The 22,753-nt window shown below is 43.1% G+C and overlaps 2 protein-coding genes across 3 annotated transcripts; both read left to right on the top strand.

The window, feature by feature from the left end:
- The first annotated feature begins 2,309 nt into the window (after positions 1 to 2,309).
- rbm7 (RNA binding motif protein 7) lies at positions 2,310 to 7,039 on the top strand. Of its 2 annotated transcripts, none has more exons than XM_086215454.1 (5): positions 2,310 to 2,515; positions 2,802 to 2,968; positions 3,974 to 4,045; positions 5,932 to 6,022; positions 6,143 to 7,039. In XM_086215454.1, exons 1-5 carry the CDS (start codon positions 2,423 to 2,425, stop codon positions 6,482 to 6,484), a joined length of 765 nt encoding a protein of 254 aa, XP_086071580.1. In that variant the 5' UTR covers positions 2,310 to 2,422; the 3' UTR covers positions 6,485 to 7,039. The 2 variants fall into 2 exon arrangements, with proteins under 2 accessions (XP_086071580.1, XP_086071579.1); XM_086215453.1 differs by having other exon boundaries at positions 2,314 to 2,515; positions 2,802 to 2,964; positions 3,970 to 4,045.
- Positions 7,040 to 9,555: 2,516 nt separating this feature from the next.
- On the top strand, positions 9,556 to 21,721 carry barx2 (BARX homeobox 2). Its single transcript, XM_086215063.1, has 4 exons — positions 9,556 to 9,951; positions 16,323 to 16,638; positions 19,401 to 19,485; positions 19,849 to 21,721. The coding sequence occupies exons 1-4, from the start codon at positions 9,765 to 9,767 to the stop codon at positions 20,203 to 20,205; spliced, it is 945 nt and encodes a 314-aa protein (XP_086071189.1). The 5' UTR covers positions 9,556 to 9,764; the 3' UTR covers positions 20,206 to 21,721.
- Positions 21,722 to 22,753: the final 1,032 nt, after the last annotated feature.

Raw genomic sequence — 22,753 nt, 5'->3', positions numbered from 1 at the left:
CTTATAGCCTTGTGTAGAGGCACTTACCGCCATGAGATTACACCCTGATGTGACGCGAGCAGGAATGGCCTATTTCTGGGGTCCGGCCATGTCACTTCTGCCGTCTCAGAATGCTCACTGGCCACCATCTTGCCCTTGAGCATTGTTCTAATTTGATCATGTTTTTGTTCCTCTATTAATTAAAACAATGAGGCCAAACATACATGTGCAAACATCCACGGATGAAGTCATAAACAGAGAGGTGGATGCAGTCACGTTCATGATGTATGTCAGCTAAAGTGCATGTCATCGCTTCATATTTGGACTGCGTTTCTGTCCTGGTGTAAGTCAGCACAGCTGATTTCCTGTTAACATGCAGTCAATGAGGTTCTTCAGCTAAACAACACCAAATACTTTCAGAGTAAAGTAATAACTAAAGTAATAAATAATAAAGAGATGTATGAACCCAAATATCCATTACATTTAACCTGAGCCAGGAAACCTGCAGTTTGTATGGGAGTCCCTGTTCAGTTAGATGGTCTTACACAGTCACTGCAGCCAGCTGGACATTTCCCTGGCGACTAAAAACATCGGCCATTGTGTAACTGTTGCAGAAGTTTGTATAGAACGTCAACTTTCACTCAGAATAGCACTCCTCTCAACAATAGGGAGCATGAACAAAATTACCTTCCAAGGAGAACGCCATTAGAGCCCTTCAGTACAAGGAGAGACCTGAAAGTAGGCTACATAGCAAAAGGGAAACACAAAAGGAGGCTATTCCTATGACAATCACATTCTAATTCTCCATTTATTTATTTATTTAGTGGTGCAGAGCAGCCATCTCACATCCCTGCAGTGATGAAGCCCTCACTCCTCCAAGCTGGTCCACTGGACCAATGCTGCCATCTACTGCTGCGTTCGAATCACTCCCGCGTGGCGTGCTTGAAATGATTTTCTCATCATTGTTTCATTATGTTTGTTTGACGTGGTTCAGACATTCATGTTTCTTTGTTTGTGAGTAAAATAAGTGACGCAGTACACAGCCAGCTTCCAGGTAGGGTTAGTGATGTTTACATTACAGTTACAGTGTCAGCAGATCTGCCTGTTTCATCTTCTACTACCACCCCAACACACACACACACACACACACACACACACACACACACACACACACACACACACACACACACACAGTGGAGTCTGGAGGAACAACTCTTTCTTAGTGCTTCTTTGAATTCTGTCCAACAGTTATAAAAAGGGAGGAGGAAATACATCAGGGAGATATAGGACCTAATGGCAATGCAGAGCCCCAAAATAGATTCTAAGCTTTAGTCACCAAATAGTGCACAGGTGTGTTTTTATGGTCTGGACTTTTTTTCTTTCTTTTTTTTTTACAGCTTTCATTGCTACCTTGTAGTATTCAAATCACAGGCATTTGGGTTATTGCTAGTGCAATGCATCAAGTTTTAACTGCACAGTCCCATAAGAAATAATGACAGCCAAGAGTTTGGTGGTAAATTGCAATACTAATTACAGCATGACTGAGGAGAAGGGATGGAAACAGCACTTAGTCGTTCATGTGCTTGGAACCTAATGCTTGATGTTCGTGTTCCACGCTAACAACAACAGTGAGAAGTGCAAGAGTGAAACACAAAAAGCTCATATCAGTGAGAAGCAGCAGCCCTGACACCCGACCCAGAGGAAGCTCACGTGAAGTGAGACACCAGGAGGAGCCTTATTCCAAGTTAGTGGAGGAGCTACTGTATATATAAAGAGAGAAAGAGAAGCCAACTGACAGTGGATGAACTAAGACTATTAGACTGCGGGCAGGACATCAAAAATCCAATCAACTCAATCACTCACTGAGTCACGGGGAACACGCTCAGCATCATGTGACCTGATCAAGCGTTTGATTGGATGACGTCATCTGCGATCTGTCAGCGCAGCAACGTGTTTATGAAAACTTTTCTCAGAACATTCTTAATCCCAACGATGCTGAGTTTACAATGAATGGAAGCTGAACACAACATAGTATGTTCAGATTTGAGATGGTGAAATTGTAGTTTGGGTATTTCAACATTTTGACTACAACCTTTCTAGAAATCTTTTTAGCGTCTAAGTACAACAAATTGCACCGTTTCTCAGTTGAATGTCCTTAAAGAAGCCACTTGTTGGTACATGTTGTCTGAGACATCCTACCTCTGCTCACCCCACCGAAGACAACAAATCTGAACGGAGATTCTGCAAAATGCACGCCTTTACTTTCATTGTTCTGCGGACGCAAAATGACGTAAACGAGTTTCTGTTCTATTCATTGGTTCCCTTCGGCAGCTCTGTTACGACACTGACGTTCTTCTTTACGGCAAGAAGAGGCCTAACATTTGTATTCTCCAACTGTCTGAGTCGCTTCTCTTTAGGAAGTACCAGCACCTGCTTCAGCACAATGGGCATAGAGGAGGAAGCCGACCGCACACTTTTTATAAGGAACCTGGATTCGAGAGTGACAGAGGAGCTTCTGTTTGAGCTCTTTTTGCAGGTACGCACTCACGTCACATACCGCTAGCTAGTGCTTACGTTAGCATGTTGTTGGGCCGGATGCTAAGAAATCGAAAAGCGCACCGGATTTAAACCGTATCCCACCCTTGACTTGCCAGTAATGGTCTTCGTCCTAGTAGGAAACTTCCTAGTAACGCTATATCGTGGATATATGACGTGTTTACTTGTTCTACGATGTAAACATGACTAACAGCTATGTTTGCTAGCTAGCGGAGTTAGCTACTGGTGCTGTTCGCGTACCATGATAACTAGGTTCTCTCCTACAGGCGGGACCTCTGACCAAAACCAAGATTCCAAAGGACCCGGATGGCAAACAGAAAACTTTCGGCTTTGCTGTGTACAAGCATGAGGTGTCTGCACCGTACGCCATGCAGCTGCTGAACGGGACCTCGCTGTTCGGACGGTCCATCCATGTGCAGTTCAGATCGGGCAAGTTGATGTTTTTGTTTTCTACCACCTGTTATGGGACCTGTTTGAGCTTTGACATCATGTCATTCCACAGCCAGACACGTTTAGAGGACATGTTGTGCTGATGAGAACGCAGACATTTGTGTCGGTGTTGTTTGACATTAGATAGAAATGTTCCGATTTTACTGCGAATTGAATCTTAAGATCGCAAACAGGAGTATCACATTGATATTGACTGTGCTGATTTTGAATGGCATTGCAGTTGTGATGACTGGTGATGGTAGAGGTATTTCCCCATTACAATGGTTCATTTGATAACGATCCCGTTCACATCGCATCATGAAGATGCTCTCATGTCCGCCGACTGTTGAGGACACGCAGGACGTCCCTGAAGCTCCATTAAATTGAATTTTGTAAAGTATGACTTTGTTCATGCACTAAAGGGACAAACACTGACAGCAAACATCTGAAAGTCATCATAAAATCATTGCTAACCTGAATCTGGCAACAGCAGAGGCGACAGGGAGGCTCATGTGCTCCTGGAAGGAAGCCAGTCGGCCGGCAGGACGCTGGTGACTTTACTGCTGCACCTCTAACAGAAGAGCAGGACAGCACAGACGTCGTTGCCTCATCATCTCAGACTCTTGATGGTGGCCGAGAGGTCTCAAAATCTGCTTGTCAACTTGCATCTGTGTCCCTGTTCATGGCTTTAGAAGTGAAACAGTTCTTCAGCCTTGAATAGAACCCCATCATCTTTAGTTATTTTCCAAATTCAAGTGTCCCTAAGTTCCTTTACTGTCTAGTTTGATCGCAGTGGATCATCAGGCCTGTTGCTGCTCTGCTCTATGAATCGTAGGCATTTCTGTCACCTTGACTGGTTTGAATGTGGATGCGGGAGAAACTGCAAACTCCTCGAGTTCAGAGCCTCCAGCACATTTTACACCATGGGCTTGAAGCGTGTAGGGTTGAGCGTGTGGCGGTATTCACCTTGATTGATCACAGGTGTGTTTCATTTTACCATCACAGGTAGCAGTCATGGCAATAATCAAGGGAACTTGAAGAAGTCAAGTCCTTCAAATACCCCTAATCCTCATGGCCAGAGGTAAGAATGTGTCCTGACAAGTGTTTCCTCCCACCTGAATGTGTTTGATCTCTTTAGTCCACCAAAGGTTCATTTTATTCATTCCCTCATTCATTTATTCATCACTAAACAAAACCCTCTGTATAAAATGCATTCATTTTATTGTGTTTAAAGCAGCCAGCTTTACAACCCAATAAAAGTGAGTACAGAAACTTAAGTTGCACATAAATGGTGTCAATCGGTGTGTTACTGTAGTGTTGGTGTTGCAAGTGTGGAACTTATCAATACCTTCGATTACCTCGCCACACTCAGATGGTTCAAAGTTTCCAAAATAAATCACTCATTTGACCTGGAATTGAGGATGTTAATCATCTTGAAAGAGAGAAATGTGTTGCATAGCCCCCCCACACACACACACACACACACACCACCCCCCAGCACACGCACACTTGAACCCAATCAGCGTTCAGTATACAGAAAATACACAATAAATGACGCTACACTTCACATATCTGCCCGTCAGTTGCTGACACACCCGAGTGATGATTCACCGATGGATCATGCATCCTACACGTGTACGTGTGCTGCCTTGGCATGTGGGGGTACCTGTAGTTTGTGTAAAAGGTAAATAGGTGGTGTTTATAGTGTTATAGTTTAGTGTGTATCTGCCTCCCAGTGGTGCAGCTCCATCATCACCACTGGGGATCAGTGGGGGCTCGACCCAGCAGCACCAGCATTCATACTGGTGTGCTGCCTATACCCTTTACACATTCTTCTGTTGTATTATTTCTCTGTTCTTTTAGGTTCTCATACTTGAATGGCTGCACCTAAAAATTGAATGATTTCCCCCTGGAGAAAAAAGTCTGTTTCCTTTAATCACAGAAGTCCGTCATCAGATAACCCTGCCTGATGATATTGATGCGTCAGCAGTATCGCTAGATGTTGGTCATTTTTTAAGTTGATGGGTCTGAAGAGCAAAACAGTATCACCCTGGTTTTGATTGAGTCTCTTCACTTTGAGTGGGGTGAATGTACCGGTGGTGGGCTCCTCCAAATGTTTGTAGTTCTTATAAACTTATTTTCACACATAATATCAGCTGTCTGCCATAACAACATATCATGCATCTATCATAGTAAGAAATGCAGCCGTGCTTTTGAATGAGACGCTTCTGATGGTGGCGGTAGGTCAGCATGAGTTGTGTGCTGTGGTGATTCTGGACATGGTGTCTTATTTCCATGCGGGCGGGTGAGTGGACCGTGAGAGCAGCCGCTGTACGGTGTCTGTAGTCCTGTGTTTACTCTGTGTTTCCCCACAAAGATGAGCCGGAACTTAAGTTGTGTAACCGTCCATTGATTTCGACAGTTGGCGTTGTATCTGCCAGATTTGTCTTCCTTTCAGTGTTGATAGATTTGCTCATCACTCACTCCCTCGCAGGTCTTGGCGCTGCTCGCACATCACTGGAAAAATAATCTTCCATGACTTGTTTGACAGTGGCAGGGTTAATGGAACATAATTATCATCACATTTCATCAGTAGATGCAAGTGTGCCAACATCTGGCTGGTGGCTGGACGATGTCAGTCATTTATGCTCTTATTGTTGTTTGCATTGGCAGGTTTGTATTGTTAGAGCTTCAGATGCTTGTGTTGGTTGACTTGCACTCACAGTTGTGTGTCTGTTATAGGGTTTCCAGTGAATGTTTGTGTAGTTGGATTGTTAATTCTGTCTTGTACATCCAGTGGTAGTATTTTTTCTTTAAGCTGAATTTGAAGGGCACAATCCCCGGGAAGTTGTCTGTCTCTCCCTGGGTGGATTGGTGGGTGCACCTGTGCCCCCACCTACCTGAGGACCTGTGGGGGGTTTGCATGATGAATCTCACATTTGACAGCCATTTGTTTTCCTCTTACAGGACTCCGGCCCAGTTCAGTTCGCCGCCGTATACTCCTCCTCCGATGCAGAGATTTGCTCCGTCTCCTGATAATCTGCAGAAGCATGTGATGGTAACCTTTGTGATATCCGCTACTGGCCTGAGTTCTTGTTTCTCCTGGAACAAAGACGTGTAAACTGTAGACCCGAGCCTCTCGGCACAAGTCCTGTTAACGTCTGTCCTCCATCTGCAGATGAACAACATGATGTGGCAGCACCACATGCAGCAGCTGGAGCAGTTGAGTGACAGCATGTCCAAGCCCCTGCAGAGGCAGAGTCCTGCAGGTGGAGGCGACTTCAGGCATCACAACAACACTCCCTACCGCCATCACCCGTCTCAGATGAACAGCGGCGGGAGAAATTCCCGCTACGCCGACGACCTGGGCCATCATCATCAACACGGTCACAGCAGGAACAACTATCACCACCAGACCAGCAGGACTAACAGCCGCGACTACGACAGCAGAGGAGGCCACAGACATGACGACAGAGGCGGCAAACGGGGCTACCAAGACAATCGCTGGAGGCGGTACTAAGGCTCGGGCAGCGTCTCTGCTGCTGTGGACACTGTACAACAAAAAATTGTGAATTTTGTTGACAAACTTGTCATGTATACTCAGGTTGTTTGTACATGATTGTGATGCCTTAGAGACATCATATTTGTTGACTTTTAAAATGTTTTTAAATTCCTCCTGAAATGTGAGCTTTCCTCACAGATGTGCTGATGTCACCAGGAAGGACAGAAGTCACACGACTGTTAAGTCATTTATGGAAGTCAAAAAAGGCCATGTATTAGTCAAAAAATGTTTTGGATGTTTTTATTGAAGTTGAAAATGTTTCAATGGTGCTCCCAGATTTTTTTTTTAGGTCTTCAGGTATTTTGCAAAAAAAAAAAAGAAGAACCAAAACGTCAAGCTAACAATTCCACCAGCACCACTTTTTCAGCAGAAGGGCACCATCTTTTGTAACCAGATCAGGTCTGACCTTGCTCTTTCTAAAAAAATGTCTTTATTTTATTTTTTTATTCTTGTTCCGTTGGACAAACTGGGAATGTTTAAAAATGACCAGGATATAAACTGCCTTTGCTTTGATCAGTGGTCTGTCTCTGATGTGATGCTGTGGTTGGTCTTTGATGTGCTCCCACCTCAGATGCCAGCGTGGTGTCCTGAACATCCCGACTATTCCCAGCGCTCTGCTGCCCAGGTTAACCGTGAGCGCTCGTGTGTTGGAGCTGCATGCTGTCATGCATGCTGCGGCCTTATCTGCACCTATAAATGGCCCCGTGTAACTAATATGCTTGTGCGCCGGGTTGTGGTGTAATCTACAGGTGGCGCCACGCATATCCTCTCATTGAATCAATTAAGAAGGCAAATATAACCGCCACATGATCAGCTCCTACATGTGACCTTTCTATTTCGGATGTGTGGGGGCCTCCACACGGATTTGTCTCCCTCCGTTCACTTTGCAGCATGCAATTACGCGCGGGCTTCCTCCTCGTCCTCCACTCTCCAGCACAGTGAAATCTTGTCGTCATTTTAATTAGCCAGTTGAGAATAGCCCGGATTCTGCTGCATTTATGAGCCACGAGTATTGTCCCGGAATAAGCCGGCGTCTCGCGTTACGACCGGCACCGGTGGCCTAGTTTCCCAGTGCGGCACTGCTTCCTACGAAGTGATGATCCAGTCCCTTAATGTCCGGGCTGAGGTCATAATCGAGCCTTCCGAAAGTGCTTATGCCGCCAGCAGCGGCTCCCCCCTGCCGCTCATCCCCTAATAAACCCCCGCCGTCCAAAGGCAAAGGTGCATTTGCACCCCGGCGGCTGAGCTCCGTGTTTGGCCTGTAATCTGCCTGGTGTCAGGTTGCATCCTGATGCTCCCGAATGGCTCTAATGGAGAGGGGCCGCGGCGCGGGCGGCTACCAGGAAGGCCGTTATTACGCATAACTCCTGTAATTGGTTGATCTGACTGGCGTCTCCAGCCCCGGAGCGCGCAGATTAGAGGGCGCGCTCGGTTGCCGCTGCCGTGTGGACTTTTATAGAAGCAGGTCTCTTGAAATGATCCGATGCTGACCGCACTGACACCCCCCCCCCCCCAATCCCGGCAACGAAACAAGTTACACGAATCTCAATCCGCGAATCCGGATCTTTGCACCGCCGCGGCAGACCGTCGGTGTGTCTGGGGATCCGGTTTCCTTCACAAGTTGCTGCAAAAATACTAATTCCCCACGAGGCCTTCAGCTCGCTGGGGGCCCGCATTCCTGAAAAATAGAAGAAGACAGAGAAAAATAGAATTTAGGCCCAATTTCTCAGTCTGATTTTGAAGTTCCGTTTCGACATTAAATATATGAATATGGGTTTTCTTTCTAACTCCGAATTTAACAGTCACTTGTGTCTGTCGAGGGTCTGAGAATTCCTCCTCCTCCTCCTCTTCCTCCTCCTCCTCCTCTTCCTCCTCCTCCTCCTCGCCTCTAAAACCAAATCAAAACCATTCACTCTCCTTTTGAACTGTAAGACCTGTAAAAAAAAAAAAAAAGGTACCGACATCCTCGTTCCTCCTCCAAATGGCTTTATTTAGAGGACAAGAAGATTAAACATTAATGCGATATTACCCCCCCCCCCCCCCCCCCAAAAAAAAGAATTTCCTCCCATTGACAACTTTGTCAGACTGAACGAGTTTCTGGGCCCGTTGCAGAATTTGGAAAGGAAACTGCGGGGTCTGGTTTAATTTCCCTTCTGTCTCGCTGGATGCTTTTTATGTTTGAATGTCCCATCATGACGTTCGCGAGCGCCGATTATTGATTACTGATTGGTAAATTACAGCTGCGTCGGTTCGATTTTGACGTTTGTCGAACCTGAAGGAAAATTATCTTTTTGCCCAAATGAAATAACAGCAGTTTTACAGGTACATATAATAATAATAATAATAATAATAATAATAATAATAATAATAATTTCATGATAATTATTCAGATTATTATTAGCAATAATAGGCGCAGTCTAGCTGAGCTGGATCTGTAAGGCCCTTATTTCTCTTCCTCATCGTTTCCGTTTATCGAGTCATCCTCCAAAAGTTCGCCTCAAATTAGGTTCCAGTTTTTCAGTTCAAGACTCATAAAATTTGATAGATTTTATTTCTAAAGCAAATTTACATTTTCTTAAATAGTTAAATGTTTATTTTAAAAATCCGTGTTATTCGAATAGAGGCCTAAAAATTCACATGATGTCATTTATCGATCAATAACCATCGAGGTTATTTTCAATGAATTCCTAGATTCCTGAGGACCCCCGTCCGCCCCCCGAGACCCCACGAGCGTCCTCTTATTCTGAAAAGTTGACGTGTGTCGTTTGAGTACAGCTGATCGAAAAGCTGCAGCAAATCAGAGGAGGTCGGGTTTTTTTCTCTTTGGGGGCATGTATGTTGTATAGTATGTTACATATGTAGTGCGTGTGTGTGCGTGTGTGTGTGTGTGTGTGTGTGTGTGTGTGTGTGTGTGAGAGAGAGAGAGAGAGAGAGAGAGAGAGAGGGAGAGAGCGAGAGCAGGGAAGATGTGTTGAGGGATGGTTTATATAGCGGGGGTGTGCGCACTCGGCCCAGTCAGGTCTGAACCACCGTGGCGCTGCGCTGCTCCAGTTGAAGGCTGCTGCGCTTCTTCGCGACTCTTCAGGAAAAGCCGAAACTCCTCCAACGATGAGCTGCGGACGCGCGTGAGCTCCGGACGCCGCTTCTCCACCCGCTCTAGCCCGCGCGCCTCCCGATATTCGCCGAGACAGACGCACGTTGCGCAGCGAGAGCAGCGCGCGGCGCAGAGGCGCAGATCATGCACTGTCAAGCCGAGCTGAGGCTCTCCTCCCCCGGGCAGCTGAAGGCTGCCAGGCGGCGCTACAAGACCTTCATGATTGACGAGATTCTCTCCAAGGAGGCTTGTGATTATTTCGAGAAGATTTCTCTGTACTCCGTGTGCCCCTCCCTCATCGTGCGACCCAAGCCTCTGCACTCCTGCTCCGGTAAGACCAAGTTTTTCTGCTCTTTCACAAACAAACTGACGTGATTGAAAGACTGAAGTCGAGTTTTAGTTGTAGATGAGGCTATGAAATCGTGCTCATTTCATCAGTGGATTTTTTAATACATAATTTGATTATATACATATATATATATATTTATATATATATATTTATATATATATATATTTATATATTTATATATATTTATATATATATAAATATATATATATACACACACATTAACTTGTGTATTAATGAGGAAATTGGGATTGACGGTGTATTTGTTAGACGTTTGCGCGTGTGTGAGTTCATCCTGTGTGGCTTCAGGGTTTTAAAAAAGTAACTTTCGCTGCATTCAACCAAATGTTTGATTTGTCAAATAATTTAAGATGAATTTAAGAACAATTTCAAGTGAAGTGTCCGACATCAGAGTCAGCGAGGCTGCGGGCTTCTGTGGGGCTGGAGAGGACAAATCAGTGGGATTTAATTTCTTAAGTAAATGGCAATGCCTTGATGAGATGAGAAGGATGGAAGTTTTGATGGCTGTCCCCGATCGGACTGGATTCTGTGCTCAGACAAATATATGAGACCTGGAATGAATCAAAACTCTGCACAGGAAAAGCGCCTCAAACACCGAGGCTTGGATTGACAGAGAAGGAAACATGAAACAACAAAACCTCTGACGCTGAGTTGAGAGAAAACATCCCACTTCTTCCTTTAATAGGAACTTATCTGACAGATAGATAGATAGATAGATGATAGATAGATGATAGATGATAGATAGATAGATAGATAGATAGATAGATAGATAGATAGATGATAGATAGATAGATAGATAGATAGATGATAGATAGATGATAGATAGATAGATAGATGATAGATGATAGATAGATGATAGATAGATGATAGATGATAGATAGATGATAGATAGATGATAGATAGATGATAGATAGATGATAGATGATAGATAGATGATAGATAGATGATAGATGATAGATAGATGATAGATGATAGATAGATGATAGATAGATAGATGATAGATAGATGATAGATGATAGATAGATGATAGATAGATAGATAGATAGATGATAGATGATAGATAGATGATAGATAGATAGATAGATGATAGATAGATAGATAGATGATAGATAGATAGATAGATGATAGATAGATGATAGATGGATTGATAGATGATAGATAGATAGATGATAGATAGATGAATAGATAGATAGATAGATAGATCGATAGATGGATTGATAGATGATAGATAGATAGATGATCGATAGATAGATAGATAGATAGATAGATGGATTGATAGATGATAGATAGATAGATAATAGATAGATAGATAGATAGATAGATAGATAGATAGATAGATAGATGATAGATAGATAGATAGATGGATGATAGATAGATGATAGATGATAGATAGATAGATAGATGGATGATAGATAGATGATAGATGATAGATGATCGATAGATAGATAGATAGATAGATAGATGGATTGATAGATGATAGATAGATAGATAATAGATAGATAGATAGATAGATAGATAGATAGATAGATAGATGATAGATAGATAGATAGATGGATGATAGATAGATGATAGATGATAGATAGATAGATAGATGGATGATAGATAGATGATAGATGATAGATGATAGATAGATAGATAGATGGATGATAGATAGATGATAGATGATAGATAGATAGATAGATGATAGATAGATGGATAGATGATAGATGAATAGATGATAGATAGATAGATAGATAGATAGATAGATGGATAGATGATAGATGAATAGATGGATAGATAGATAGATAGATAGATAGATGATAGATAGATGATAGATAGATAGATAGATAGATAGATAGATAGATGATAGATAGATAGATGATAGATGGATAGATAGATGGATGATAGATAGATGATAGATAGATGGATAGATGATAGATGAATAGATGGATAGATAGATAGATAGATAGATAGATAGATAGATGAATAGATAGATAGAGAGATAGATAGATGAATAGATGGATAGATAGATAGATAGATAGATAGATAGATAGATGAATAGATAGATAGATAGATAGATAGATGATAGATAAATGATAGATGGATAGATGGATGGATGATAGATAGATGATAGATAGATGGATAGATGATAGATGGATAGATAGATAGATAGATAGATAGATAGATAGATAGATAGATGGATAGATGATAGATGAATAGATGGATAGATAGATGGATAGATAGATAGATGGATAGATGGATGGATAGATAGATGGATAGATAGATGGATAGATAGATGGATAGATGGATAGATAGATAGATGGATAGATAGATGGATGGATAGATAGATGGATAGATGGATAGATAGATAGATGGATAGATAGATGGATGGATAGATAGATGGATAGATAGATAGATAGATAGATGGATAGATAGATGGATGGATAGATAGATGGATAGATAGATGGATGGATAGATAGATGGATAGATGGATAGATAGATAGATGGATAGATAGATGGATGGATAGATAGATGGATGGATAGATAGATGGATAGATAGATAGATGGATAGATGGATAGATAGATAGATGGATAGATAGATGGATGGATAGATAGATGGATGGATAGATAGATGGATAGATAGATAGATAGATAGATAGATGGATGGATGGATGGATCTCCTGTCAGTGACAAATGCAGTAAAACAGTGTCTTCTTGTATTGATGAACTTTCTCATGTCAAAACCAAAGCTCTCGACTGTTTCTTCATTCCAGATGCATCCGAGCAGCGCTCTAGGAACCATTAGGATAATTGCTCTAAAGTCTGAAATAATAGCCACTGCAATTTGATGATGACAGCGGTGGGTGGATAAAAATAGGAGAAGCAATTCCCTCATCCCTCTGATATGGATTGGTGAATGCAAGAGGGCACTGTGGCGGGGTCTTGGCACCCCTCTGTTCGGACAGATAGAGTAACCCGCCCTGCATATTAGAACACTGCACCCACCACTTATTTGTAGCTGCGGGGGTGTGAGACACAGTATATTCCCCAACATCAGTTGCCTGTAGTGCTTGATATAGAAGCTGGCAGGCTTACAGCTGTGGGCCAGAGAGAGGCGGCTGGCCCTGCATGGTCCCTTAACACGCCAGTCAGAGAGGTGGTGCCATAACCTCCTTCTACCAGTGGAGGCCGCTGGAAGACAGAGGTGCTGACAGTCTTGCCTGGAGGAGCTGATAACAAATGAAATGTTGGTTCTGTATTCGCTGGTTTGACGCTCAAACATCACAACCTTTCCCCTGCATTTCATTCTCCTCCAGTCCATCAACCTTTTTTTTTTTTAATTCATCCGTAATAAAATGCTGACACTAATTTTGTACGGTAAACAGTGGCTGACACCCCTGAGTTAATTCCCTGTCAAATACAGTGGGATCAGAGACAGTAAGTCCCGACCCGGCGCTGAACGGCCAACGACGTAATGACAGGTTACAATATTTCATTTAGAGTCCCGTCTCTCAGCAGGACCCAGGGCAGGGCTTTTAGTGGTGCTTTCTGGAAGAGGTGAGAGAGATTAAGATCAACTGTGGTGTAATCTCACCTGACAGCATGATGAAAAATAAGATCAAAACAAGAAAAAGTAGGAGTGTGTTGAGCCCGCAGGCCACTGCGTTCTGTGTTATCACTGGCTGAGGGTTTACTGAAGAAACCCAAGCGAGCAAAAGAGATTTCACCCTATCTTAAACTCTAATCCAGGGCAGACAATAAAGTGTCCCATTAAGCATAATGCAAGCTTGAAAAGGTTGATTACACCCATGTCAACACATGCAGGCAAGTATGCATGCACACACACACACACACACACACACACACACACACACACACAAAATGTGAGCACATCCTCTGTCATCAGGAAAGGTTGAGGTTCGACAGCTTCACCTCTTCCTATACTCCAAGCTTTCTGTTTCATGGTGAAAGCGGCCGATGCTACAGGAAGGCATGCGTGGATCAGGTGTCACTTTCAATAGTTAGCACTTATTACAAAATAGTAATCCTATTGCTGTTCACACAGATGTTTGCCAGTTTGTCTGAGAAAATAAACTCAGCAAACTTTTCTTGACGCCTTCCTTCAACCACCGTTTGTGAGCTGGCGTTGCGGAGAGTGATTCAAGTGACAAATATGAATTAGTAGATTAAAGAAGCTGTGTGACCTGTTGCCCTTCCCATCCTAGAGCTGCCTGAGATGCATTCAAATGGCAGTGCCAAAAAAAGTTGTTCATGTGAGCTGTTCTCTAGTTGTCAGTGGATAAATAGACTCCAACATGGCAGCAGATCACGTACAGTTGCATGTCTACACAATGAATCATACCTGCCAGCATCCCATTGACAATGGAAGCGAGGAGGTGCCATGATTCGTGCACCCATTACACTGATTTAGTTGATGCCATGCAAAATAAAGTTGCTGCATTTGAAATGTAAACTATTTCAAATGAGAGGAAATAAACGGTATAATTACTGCATGTCAGATAGTGCAGATTGTTGGTACTAAAAAGAAATCTTGCTCTATTCTTAGCAGGCTTCCATAATGGCTCCCTTAAGCACTTGTGTCTGTCTTTGCATTCCAACTGTGATTATCAAGAGTATCAGTGTGCTTTTGCACGGCGCTGCATTGTGCTCTCGCTGCTGCTCAAACAGTTTATTTGTGGCCTATTGACAGGACACTGGCACTTGTCAACATCATGTCAGAAAGCTCAGAGAGTCGGCTTTCCTGTCAGTGGAAAGTCACCGCCGAGGCTGACATTTCCTTCTTTCTCTTTCTTCGTTTATCCCTCCTGCTCCCTCTGAGCGAGCGTCCGGAGACAACTTCAAGCTCTTTGCTGACAAGAGATTTTCTGACACCCATGAGGACCAACCGAGATGTTTCCCCTGTTCAGAATATCAGAGCAGGCGTTCTCCCGTTACTTATGTGCCTGACCTGAGTCCTAACGAATGTCCATGAGAAAATAAAACTGTGAATGAGTATAAATCAAATGATTTATAGGGAGAAACACGGTGATACAACAGTAACAAGGAGCAGAGCCAGAGAAAAGAGATCTTCTTGTCTAGACCTGTTGCAACAGCAGCAGTCTCACGTTGGAGGATTAGTGATGACCTCAGCATCTTACCATGATGTCATGATGAGCCCAAGGCAGTGTCTGGTTTGTGTGTGTGTGTGTGTGTGTGCGTGCGTGCGCGTGTGTGAGGAGCAGGTGTGCCTGCCTGTATGTGTGCTTACATGCAGCACGTAGGCTCCTCATGCCTGACTTCAATCTAATAGTGGGCTGCATTGAATACTTGAGCGCATTTTACACGCAGCAGGCTTTAGAATACTGCAAGTTAGAGAATTAGACATGCTATGCATCCCGCTGAATGCTCTTCCTCCTGTTAATCTCTACTTGTGTGCTGCTTAAACGATCAGGAAACACTAATACACAGTCTGACTTCATGTCTCTTGTGGTGTCAGCGTATACGAGGATCTTATACATGTGTGGTCATGTGTTGTCTGTCAGGTCGATGAGAAGATTAAGGGGATAAATCTTCCACAGACAACCAGGAGGACACATGCATGTTGCTGTGTGACAGCCTCTTATATCCTCCGCTTCAGTGCAGTCTTTATTTCCTTGTATATCTTCCTCTTCTTCTCCCACAATGCGCTCACTTTGATTGTAAATTTTGGTGAGGAGATGGTTTTATATTTGAGGCCATAAGAATTTCTTCTGGCAGATGTTATATTCACTTTGATTGACCCAACACATCCTCCCAGCCAACCTCCTGGTCTCCGTCCCTCCCTGGTCGGCTCCAGACAAGTGTTACTTTTTATTGATTCTGGCGTCTTGCTGCTTCTGTGTGCTCTGTGAGAAAGAGTATGCGTTCATGGCTGCGTACATGTGAGCCAGATCACAAGAGACAAAAAAGTTTATTCGTTGGACAGTGCCTGATTTTTATTTTATTTTTTTTATTTTATTACAGTGTGTGTGTGTGTGTGTGTGTGTGTCTTGTCAGGTTCAGTGTGTGCATGTGGTTTTATGTTGGGAAGCCAGTTAACAACCTCTGAAAAATAATCATTCATCTGAAGGGGTTCAGAGGAGTGGTGTAAAACAGTCTGCGTCATCGGGATCGCAGCCCTCTACATGGAGAAGGTCAAGAGCAAAACACTTTTCACCGCAAACTCTGTGCAATTAAAACCCAACCTGTCCTAGCAATTACAAGCGGTCGATAGCTGTACCATCATGGTAATAGAGGAGCTTGCTGAAAACTTCCAGTGATTCAGAAGTACTCTTTTATCGTTCCGGTGATTATTACTTTTGTCTGTGCTCTTCCAGGCTCCTCGTCACTACGTGCCTACCCGCTCCTCTCAGTGATCACCCGGCAGCCCCCCGGCCTGCCGCCGCACCTCCCCCAGCCCTCGTCTCCAGGCGGTGTCCCTTCCCACCTGCCTTTGCTGTCCCCGCAGCATCCGCGCGGCTCGGAGCCTTCGCCCAGCCAGACGCCGCTCAGTATCAGCAGTGAGTCGGAGACAGAGCGCAGCACCCCCCGCCTGAAGAAGCCGCGCCGCAGCCGCACCATCTTCACTGAGCTGCAGCTGATGGGCCTGGAGAAGAAGTTCCAGAAGCAGAAGTACCTGTCCACACCTGACAGGTCAGTGGCCACAAGGAACCCGTGTCTGATTCCATCATCATCACCACACTCAGACGTCATCATGGCTGTGCTAACATCATAGCCTCCCTAATGGTTTTGTGACTAAGTATCATGAATGAAAGGAAACCACCGCTGTCTTAATACCAGAGTTATTATATTTCAACCAGCTGGAACTGAGCTACCAGAGTCATATAAGCGCCTCTCAGCGGTAACATTTTGATAACCTGCACCCTGGCTCAGTGTGACTTTCGAACGAACAGCGCATGCATGCACGAACACGCACACACCACAAATGTAATTATCAAGCAGTGGTTAACCTAACATCATAATTTTTGATTGATCCTGTGGGGAAGGCGTAATGTGAATTTGTCTTAGCCAGAGGATTACCTCAGCATTCCCGTCCAGACAGGAGGAACGTTTCTAACCCTGAACTCTCGCAGCAAACAAAGAAACACTGCTTTATTCAGGGAAACAGGGACAGTGGCCAACTCAAACAAACAGACATGTGTTACACTGATTTACTGCATTTCACACATGTGCAGGTATGTATATGTAAAGTACATTTAGCTTGCAACAATACGATGAAGTAATCTACATGTTAATATCTGTCTTAGGTTCCATTCTGTGTGTACTTCCTGGGCCTTGACATGAGGCCAGACTATACCTTCCAGTTTTACTGTAGGCCTCACTTTTATATGTGGCCTGTAGGATTTATTATTATTTCCATTATAATCCAGAGGAGCATTGAACCATGAATGCTGGAGCTGAATTTTAAGTTCACATGTTGGAGTTTTTAACAGTTTGTGAACCTTTGCATGAATCGGAGATTAGATGTCTCTACCTTCCACCTCATGTTACTCCCCTGATGGCGAAGAGAAACAGCACAATTACACGAGGAGCTAAGATCCCGTTCTGTCTGCTCTCGCCTATTAATCACACTTTACACGCACAACTCGAATTTCGTGGCCTTTTTCTCAGTGTATCTGCTTTGCTCATCTTATCTGATAAGTATATTTTGAATAAATCTGATTTATTTGTCATTCCAATTACTCTCCATCTGTGGGGAAAACTCCCACGATGCATTATTAAATATGTATCCCATCTTGGCTTGCCTGGAGTCACTGGAAAAGAGCCACCCCTCATCTTAAAGCAGAAAGCCCAAGGCAGAGCACAACTCAGTGATCAAAACCAACTACCTGCACAGATGTCTGTGCCAAAAATATTGTATCCTGTCAAAATACAGGATTCTGACAATGCGTTGAAAATTAATTAAATACCCAGCTGGCAGGAAAACATCATCAGAGAAAATCCCCTTTCAGAGCCGCACATCAAAGGTGTGGCGTGCTCCCCACTTTGGTTTGTTATGATCCAAAAATAACTTTACTTTTCTCTCCTTTTTCTTGGCGCAGATCCTCTGCGGGCTTGAAGTGAGCCTCTGCATGGGGGCAGCAGGAAAACTAAAACCAACATACCCATGAAAAAAAGACTTTTAAATATTTATAGCACAGAGAAGTCATAATTTTTATGCAGCCGTGAATTATGATAATTAGTGCTACACTGTCATCATAATCATTATTAATAAAAGGTCTTCAGTTACGCTCGAGGTTCCCTTGTGAAATGTGAGAATGGAAGAAAATGGCCGTCTTGCTGTATCGCCTGCAGGGATGAACTCAAACACTGTTTCTGCTGCTGTGCGTGTGGTTTCTCTCCATCGAGAACTAATGACCATAAAGAGCTGAGGTGTTTTCCTTCTGCAATTAGTTTTCCTCGCCTGCAGTCGTTGTGCCGCTGCAGCTTGGAGTGATCGTGAGGTTTGTCAGACAGCTTGATTCTTTATGTCTTTTGAAGCAGAGCTGCACATATTTGCACACAAACCTTCGTGCAGGCCATGAAAACACAAGAAAGACAAGGTTATGATGAATATCAGACCAACTGAACTGCTTCGTTGCCATCAAGGACTGAAAGAGGCCTTGTGATTCAAAACCATTACAAGCCGTAAATCTCGATGTGATCTATTTTTTTATGTTGTAAAGCTGTTTTGATTGGAAAAATGCCAACATGCTGAAACATTCATCTGAGATGTTGTTCAGGGCCTGAATCAAAGTCAAGGACTCAGTAAAGGTTGATCGTTTGGAGCGCTACCCAGCCCCCGCGGACCATCCTATGATCAATGAGAAATGTTCTGTTTTATTTTCTCCGTCTCGGCTTCGAATTTCACCATCAAACCAAAGTTGGTTCCTCTCACAAAGTCTTTAACATCCAACGGCTGAGGACAAAAGAGGAAATCTCGTTTCTAAACCTCGATAGCTTCTCCTTCCCTCAGCACATGGACGTCTTCACTTTGTCTTTCGCTTCCTGAACGATCAGATTACACACCACCTAACAGCCCTGTTAGTCATGGACCACCACATGTGGTGGATGCATTTGGACTTTGCTCCAACAGCCCAATTTATCCAGCTACAAGTGACTGGATTTCTGATCTGGGTACAGATGTTTCAAACACCGAGTCCTCAGCTTCTGATGTGAGTCGAACTCAAGCTGCTAGCAAGTCAGCTTTGATGTGACGTTCAAAGACAGAGAGATTTCTTACATTAATGTCAGCGGTGGTCAGCGTGGGTGTTAAATCACTGAAAACTAGTAGTGTTTGACAAAAAGTGTTGGAACAGATGTTTAAAGCATGGTATGTGGTGCGTATGACTGGAGGACAGAAAGTACATGGAATGTCTAAGTGACACAAGTCTGGTTTGCTTGTGGTCTTGCAGGTTGGACCTGGCCCAGTCTCTGGGACTCACACAGCTGCAGGTGAAGACTTGGTACCAGAACAGGCGCATGAAGTGGAAGAAAATGGTAGGCGATAGTACTGCGGTATTCCTATCTTCTCTGTCATTCCTCATTCTGCACACATGCTATTGATACTCTTATTTGCATGTAGCACAGTAAAAAGAGAGCAGTATGACGGGAGAGAGGGTGTGGAGAGGCAGGGTGGTGTTTTAGGTGTGACGACAAAGAGAGCGAACGTGTTGTAGAAGGGTCAGCAACTCAGAGAACAAAAAAAAGCTCAAATCGTTAACTCCAAAGATGAATGGGAGCAGAAAGGGCAGCCAGCAGCCATATGTCTTCTCTTAATTACTATAATAGCAAGCATTGCCTTTAACTGCTGCTGCCGTTTATTACCTGACAAGTCCACAAAGACTGTGTGTGTTATTCTAGGTGCTCAAAGGAGGTCAGGAGGCACCTACTAAGCCCAAGGGAAGACCCAAGAAGAACTCCATACCCACCACAGAGGAAATCGAGGCAGAGGAGCGAAGATTGAAACTGGAGGAAGAAGAGAGGCAGAGGAGGGTGGCTGAAAAACCGATGCTGGCTCATGAAGAAGAGGAAGAAGAAGATGAAGAAGAAGAAGAAGAAGTAGAAGAAGAAGAGGAAGGAGCATCTCAAATGGAACCTCAAGACCTCCGTTCAGTTCCGCCCGTTGCTCCAGAAACACATCATCCACCCAGGGAGACGGAGGGCTCTGAGCGAGAGCTGCCACTCCGGATGCAGCCAGAGACGCATGCGGCCAGCTAAGCCAGAGCAGAACAAGCACGGACTCACCACGCTGAAAACAAATAGTGCCTCAGGATCACTGTAAAAAACCTGCCAGATGCTTAGAGCTGTTTGCTTTAGAGATTTGACTGGAACCATATTAATGGCATTCAATCTAATGTAGCCTGTCGTTTCTGTGTCCTGGAAAATGTACCATATAAAGAGCTAACATGTTGATCGCAGTCGTAGTCACGTGTCTGTGTAAAGCTGCGTTTGTTACTAGTCAGAGGAGAGTACGTGTGCTGGTCAGTCAAGCCTTCGTCTGCAGTGATATGAATTACTGCATTAAGTGACTGTGTGTTATGAGAGATCACACACACACACACACACACACACACACACACACACACACACACACACACACACACACACACACACACTTGATCTTGTGATCCTCCAAGCTGCCTCACACACACAGTACATGTGCCAAAATATCAGAATTTGCCTTATTAAGATGTTTTACAAATCACTGCCAAAAACCATGATAGTAAATGGCTTCAGTGCCTTGTTGGTCTCAGAGGGAAGTCTTGATAAAATTGCTGTTAAATGCAAGTATATTTTTTACAGTGATTTTTGATTTTTGAGAACTAGATTTGCGTTCTCTTCAACATTTGGTGATGATTAGGTCACAATGCCTTGTCTTCTCTTGTATTCTTTCAACCTGAACAATATTTCTGCCAAGCCATACACTGTATCATACTGTAAAAATATGTATAAAGTATAAAATTTATGGTGTTTTTGGATATATGTAAAACAGTATTTTCAACTACTGGTTTGAATTGGATTAAAATAGTTTGTATGTGTAACGTTACAGCCGTCCACGATCTTTTTTCTTCTGTGGTGGGAGTCAGGATGACTCCACTCTGCCACGAGGCCACTAAGACTCTTAAGCTGTCAGAGATTTTCAGAAGAAATAAATCACAGCCTCTGCCAAAGACGCACAGCAAACGCTGAACATTTAAAATCTCAGACATTTTCAGCCTGCAGGCTGCGCATGAGTCCCCCAATCAGTGCGCTCGACTTGCTTTAACACAACGCTCTCTTCAACTGCCCCCGCTGACTACGACTCTCTCACAGATTTGTAACTTGAAAGAGTTTCACTTTTTGAATTATACAGATTTATTTTTATTTGTTATTGTTTCATATGAAAAGTGCAGTATTTTTCTGATGTAAATAGTGCTTGTTTGTTAAGCTTGTTTGCCTTTATGTACAACCATTTTTACTATATACAAGTGTGTGTTTATGTATTTAAAAACAGACATTTAAATTCCAACTGATTTATGGTGTGACTGCTTGGGATTTGACCTGATGAAATTCTGTTTTTACATTCTTACATTTGAATTATCAAAGGCATTCGCTAAAAAACATATTAAAAGTTCGCACACATGCAGGTTTTGCATGTATATTCTATTTTACATAATAACCTCAAACTCAACAGCAACTGTGTTTGTTTTGGTGTGTTTGTAATGAAAACTGTTGAACATTGAATTAAAATGGTCTCCACTATCTTTTTATATGAGACTCCTCAAATAATTTACAGTGTGTGTGTGTGTGTGTGTGTGTGTGTGTGTCTAAATCAAACAGTAGCACTGGCAGGTTGAAGTTCAGGCAGATCCATTACAGACGAAGTTGTAGAGGATTTATTGGCGTTAGTCAGAGTTCCTCATTAATCACATTCTGAGTGAGAAAAGCATTTAAACACTCCGTGTTGTGACATTTATCATCTTTATCTGTAGCAAACAATGTGACCTGTAGTGCACCTGAGGGCTCCTCCGTGACCCTGAGCAAGTGAGGAACAGGCTTAAGTGTATTTTTAGTGCCTGATACCGGACATGGATGATTTCTTAAGCAAACAGTGCCGGTTAGCACTGAGTGATGTACACTGTGCTTTAACGCCTTGAGTAAACACACTCTGTATGCTCCGTGTGTGTGTTCATGTAACAACAGAGGCGCGCACACGTCCTTGAGGTTTGACCCAACATGTCACGTTTCAGGCGATGGCAGGCAACTTGTTGACAACCTTTTTTTTTTTTTTTAATTATTGCTGAACTTGTAGCATAGAACAAAGAACATTTAAAAAAAACTTTTTTATTATTTCCTTTTTGCAGTTTGTTTTTGAGCCTTTTTCTTAACAATTTAAAAGCTAATTTCACATTAAAGTTATTAGTTTTAACTGGTTTTTATAAGAAGAGAGTTTTGTAGCAAGTCAAAGTCGTGTGTTGGTGTTTCTCTCCTGTATCACACAGGTTTTCCTTCAAATGAATGTTTCCTCTGCACTCAAAGTAAAGAGTTGACTGTTTTAGACCATGAGAATTTCAAATGACTGCAGCTATCAACAGATCTGAATGCCATAGGCACGACTTTGACTGCCGGCACAGAGTTCAGTGTCATATCAGAGGGTGCAATGATTGACTGCATTCAAAATAAACATATTACACATTGTTACACATTATTACCCTTAAATTGTCCACATTTACTCAAATTTCTGCAGTTTCTTCCAGAAAATTTGTATTCTGACGATCCATAGATG

The sequence above is a fragment of the Aulostomus chinensis genome, chromosome 10, assembly GCF_037954235.1.
Source record: "Aulostomus chinensis isolate RoL2024-O1b breed Wild chromosome 10, RoL_Achi_v1.0, whole genome shotgun sequence".
Taxonomy (NCBI): Eukaryota; Metazoa; Chordata; class Actinopteri; order Syngnathiformes; family Aulostomidae; genus Aulostomus; species Aulostomus chinensis.
Note: the sequence above shows the minus strand (reverse complement) of the source record. Positions and strands in the feature narration are given on the sequence as shown.

Coding starts and splice junctions, on each gene's coding strand:
- rbm7 (XM_086215454.1), top strand. CDS start 2,423: ATGGGCATAGAGGAGGAAGCCGACCGCACACTTTTTATAAGGAACCTG. Junction 2,516..2,801: donor TGTTTGAGCTCTTTTTGCAG/GTACGCACTCAC, acceptor TCTCTCCTACAG/GCGGGACCTCTGACCAAAAC. Junction 4,046..5,931: donor CCTAATCCTCATGGCCAGAG/GTAAGAATGTGT, acceptor TTCCTCTTACAG/GACTCCGGCCCAGTTCAGTT.
- barx2 (XM_086215063.1), top strand. CDS start 9,765: ATGCACTGTCAAGCCGAGCTGAGGCTCTCCTCCCCCGGGCAGCTGAAG. Junction 9,952..16,322: donor GCCTCTGCACTCCTGCTCCG/GTAAGACCAAGT, acceptor GTGCTCTTCCAG/GCTCCTCGTCACTACGTGCC. Junction 19,486..19,848: donor GCATGAAGTGGAAGAAAATG/GTAGGCGATAGT, acceptor GTGTTATTCTAG/GTGCTCAAAGGAGGTCAGGA.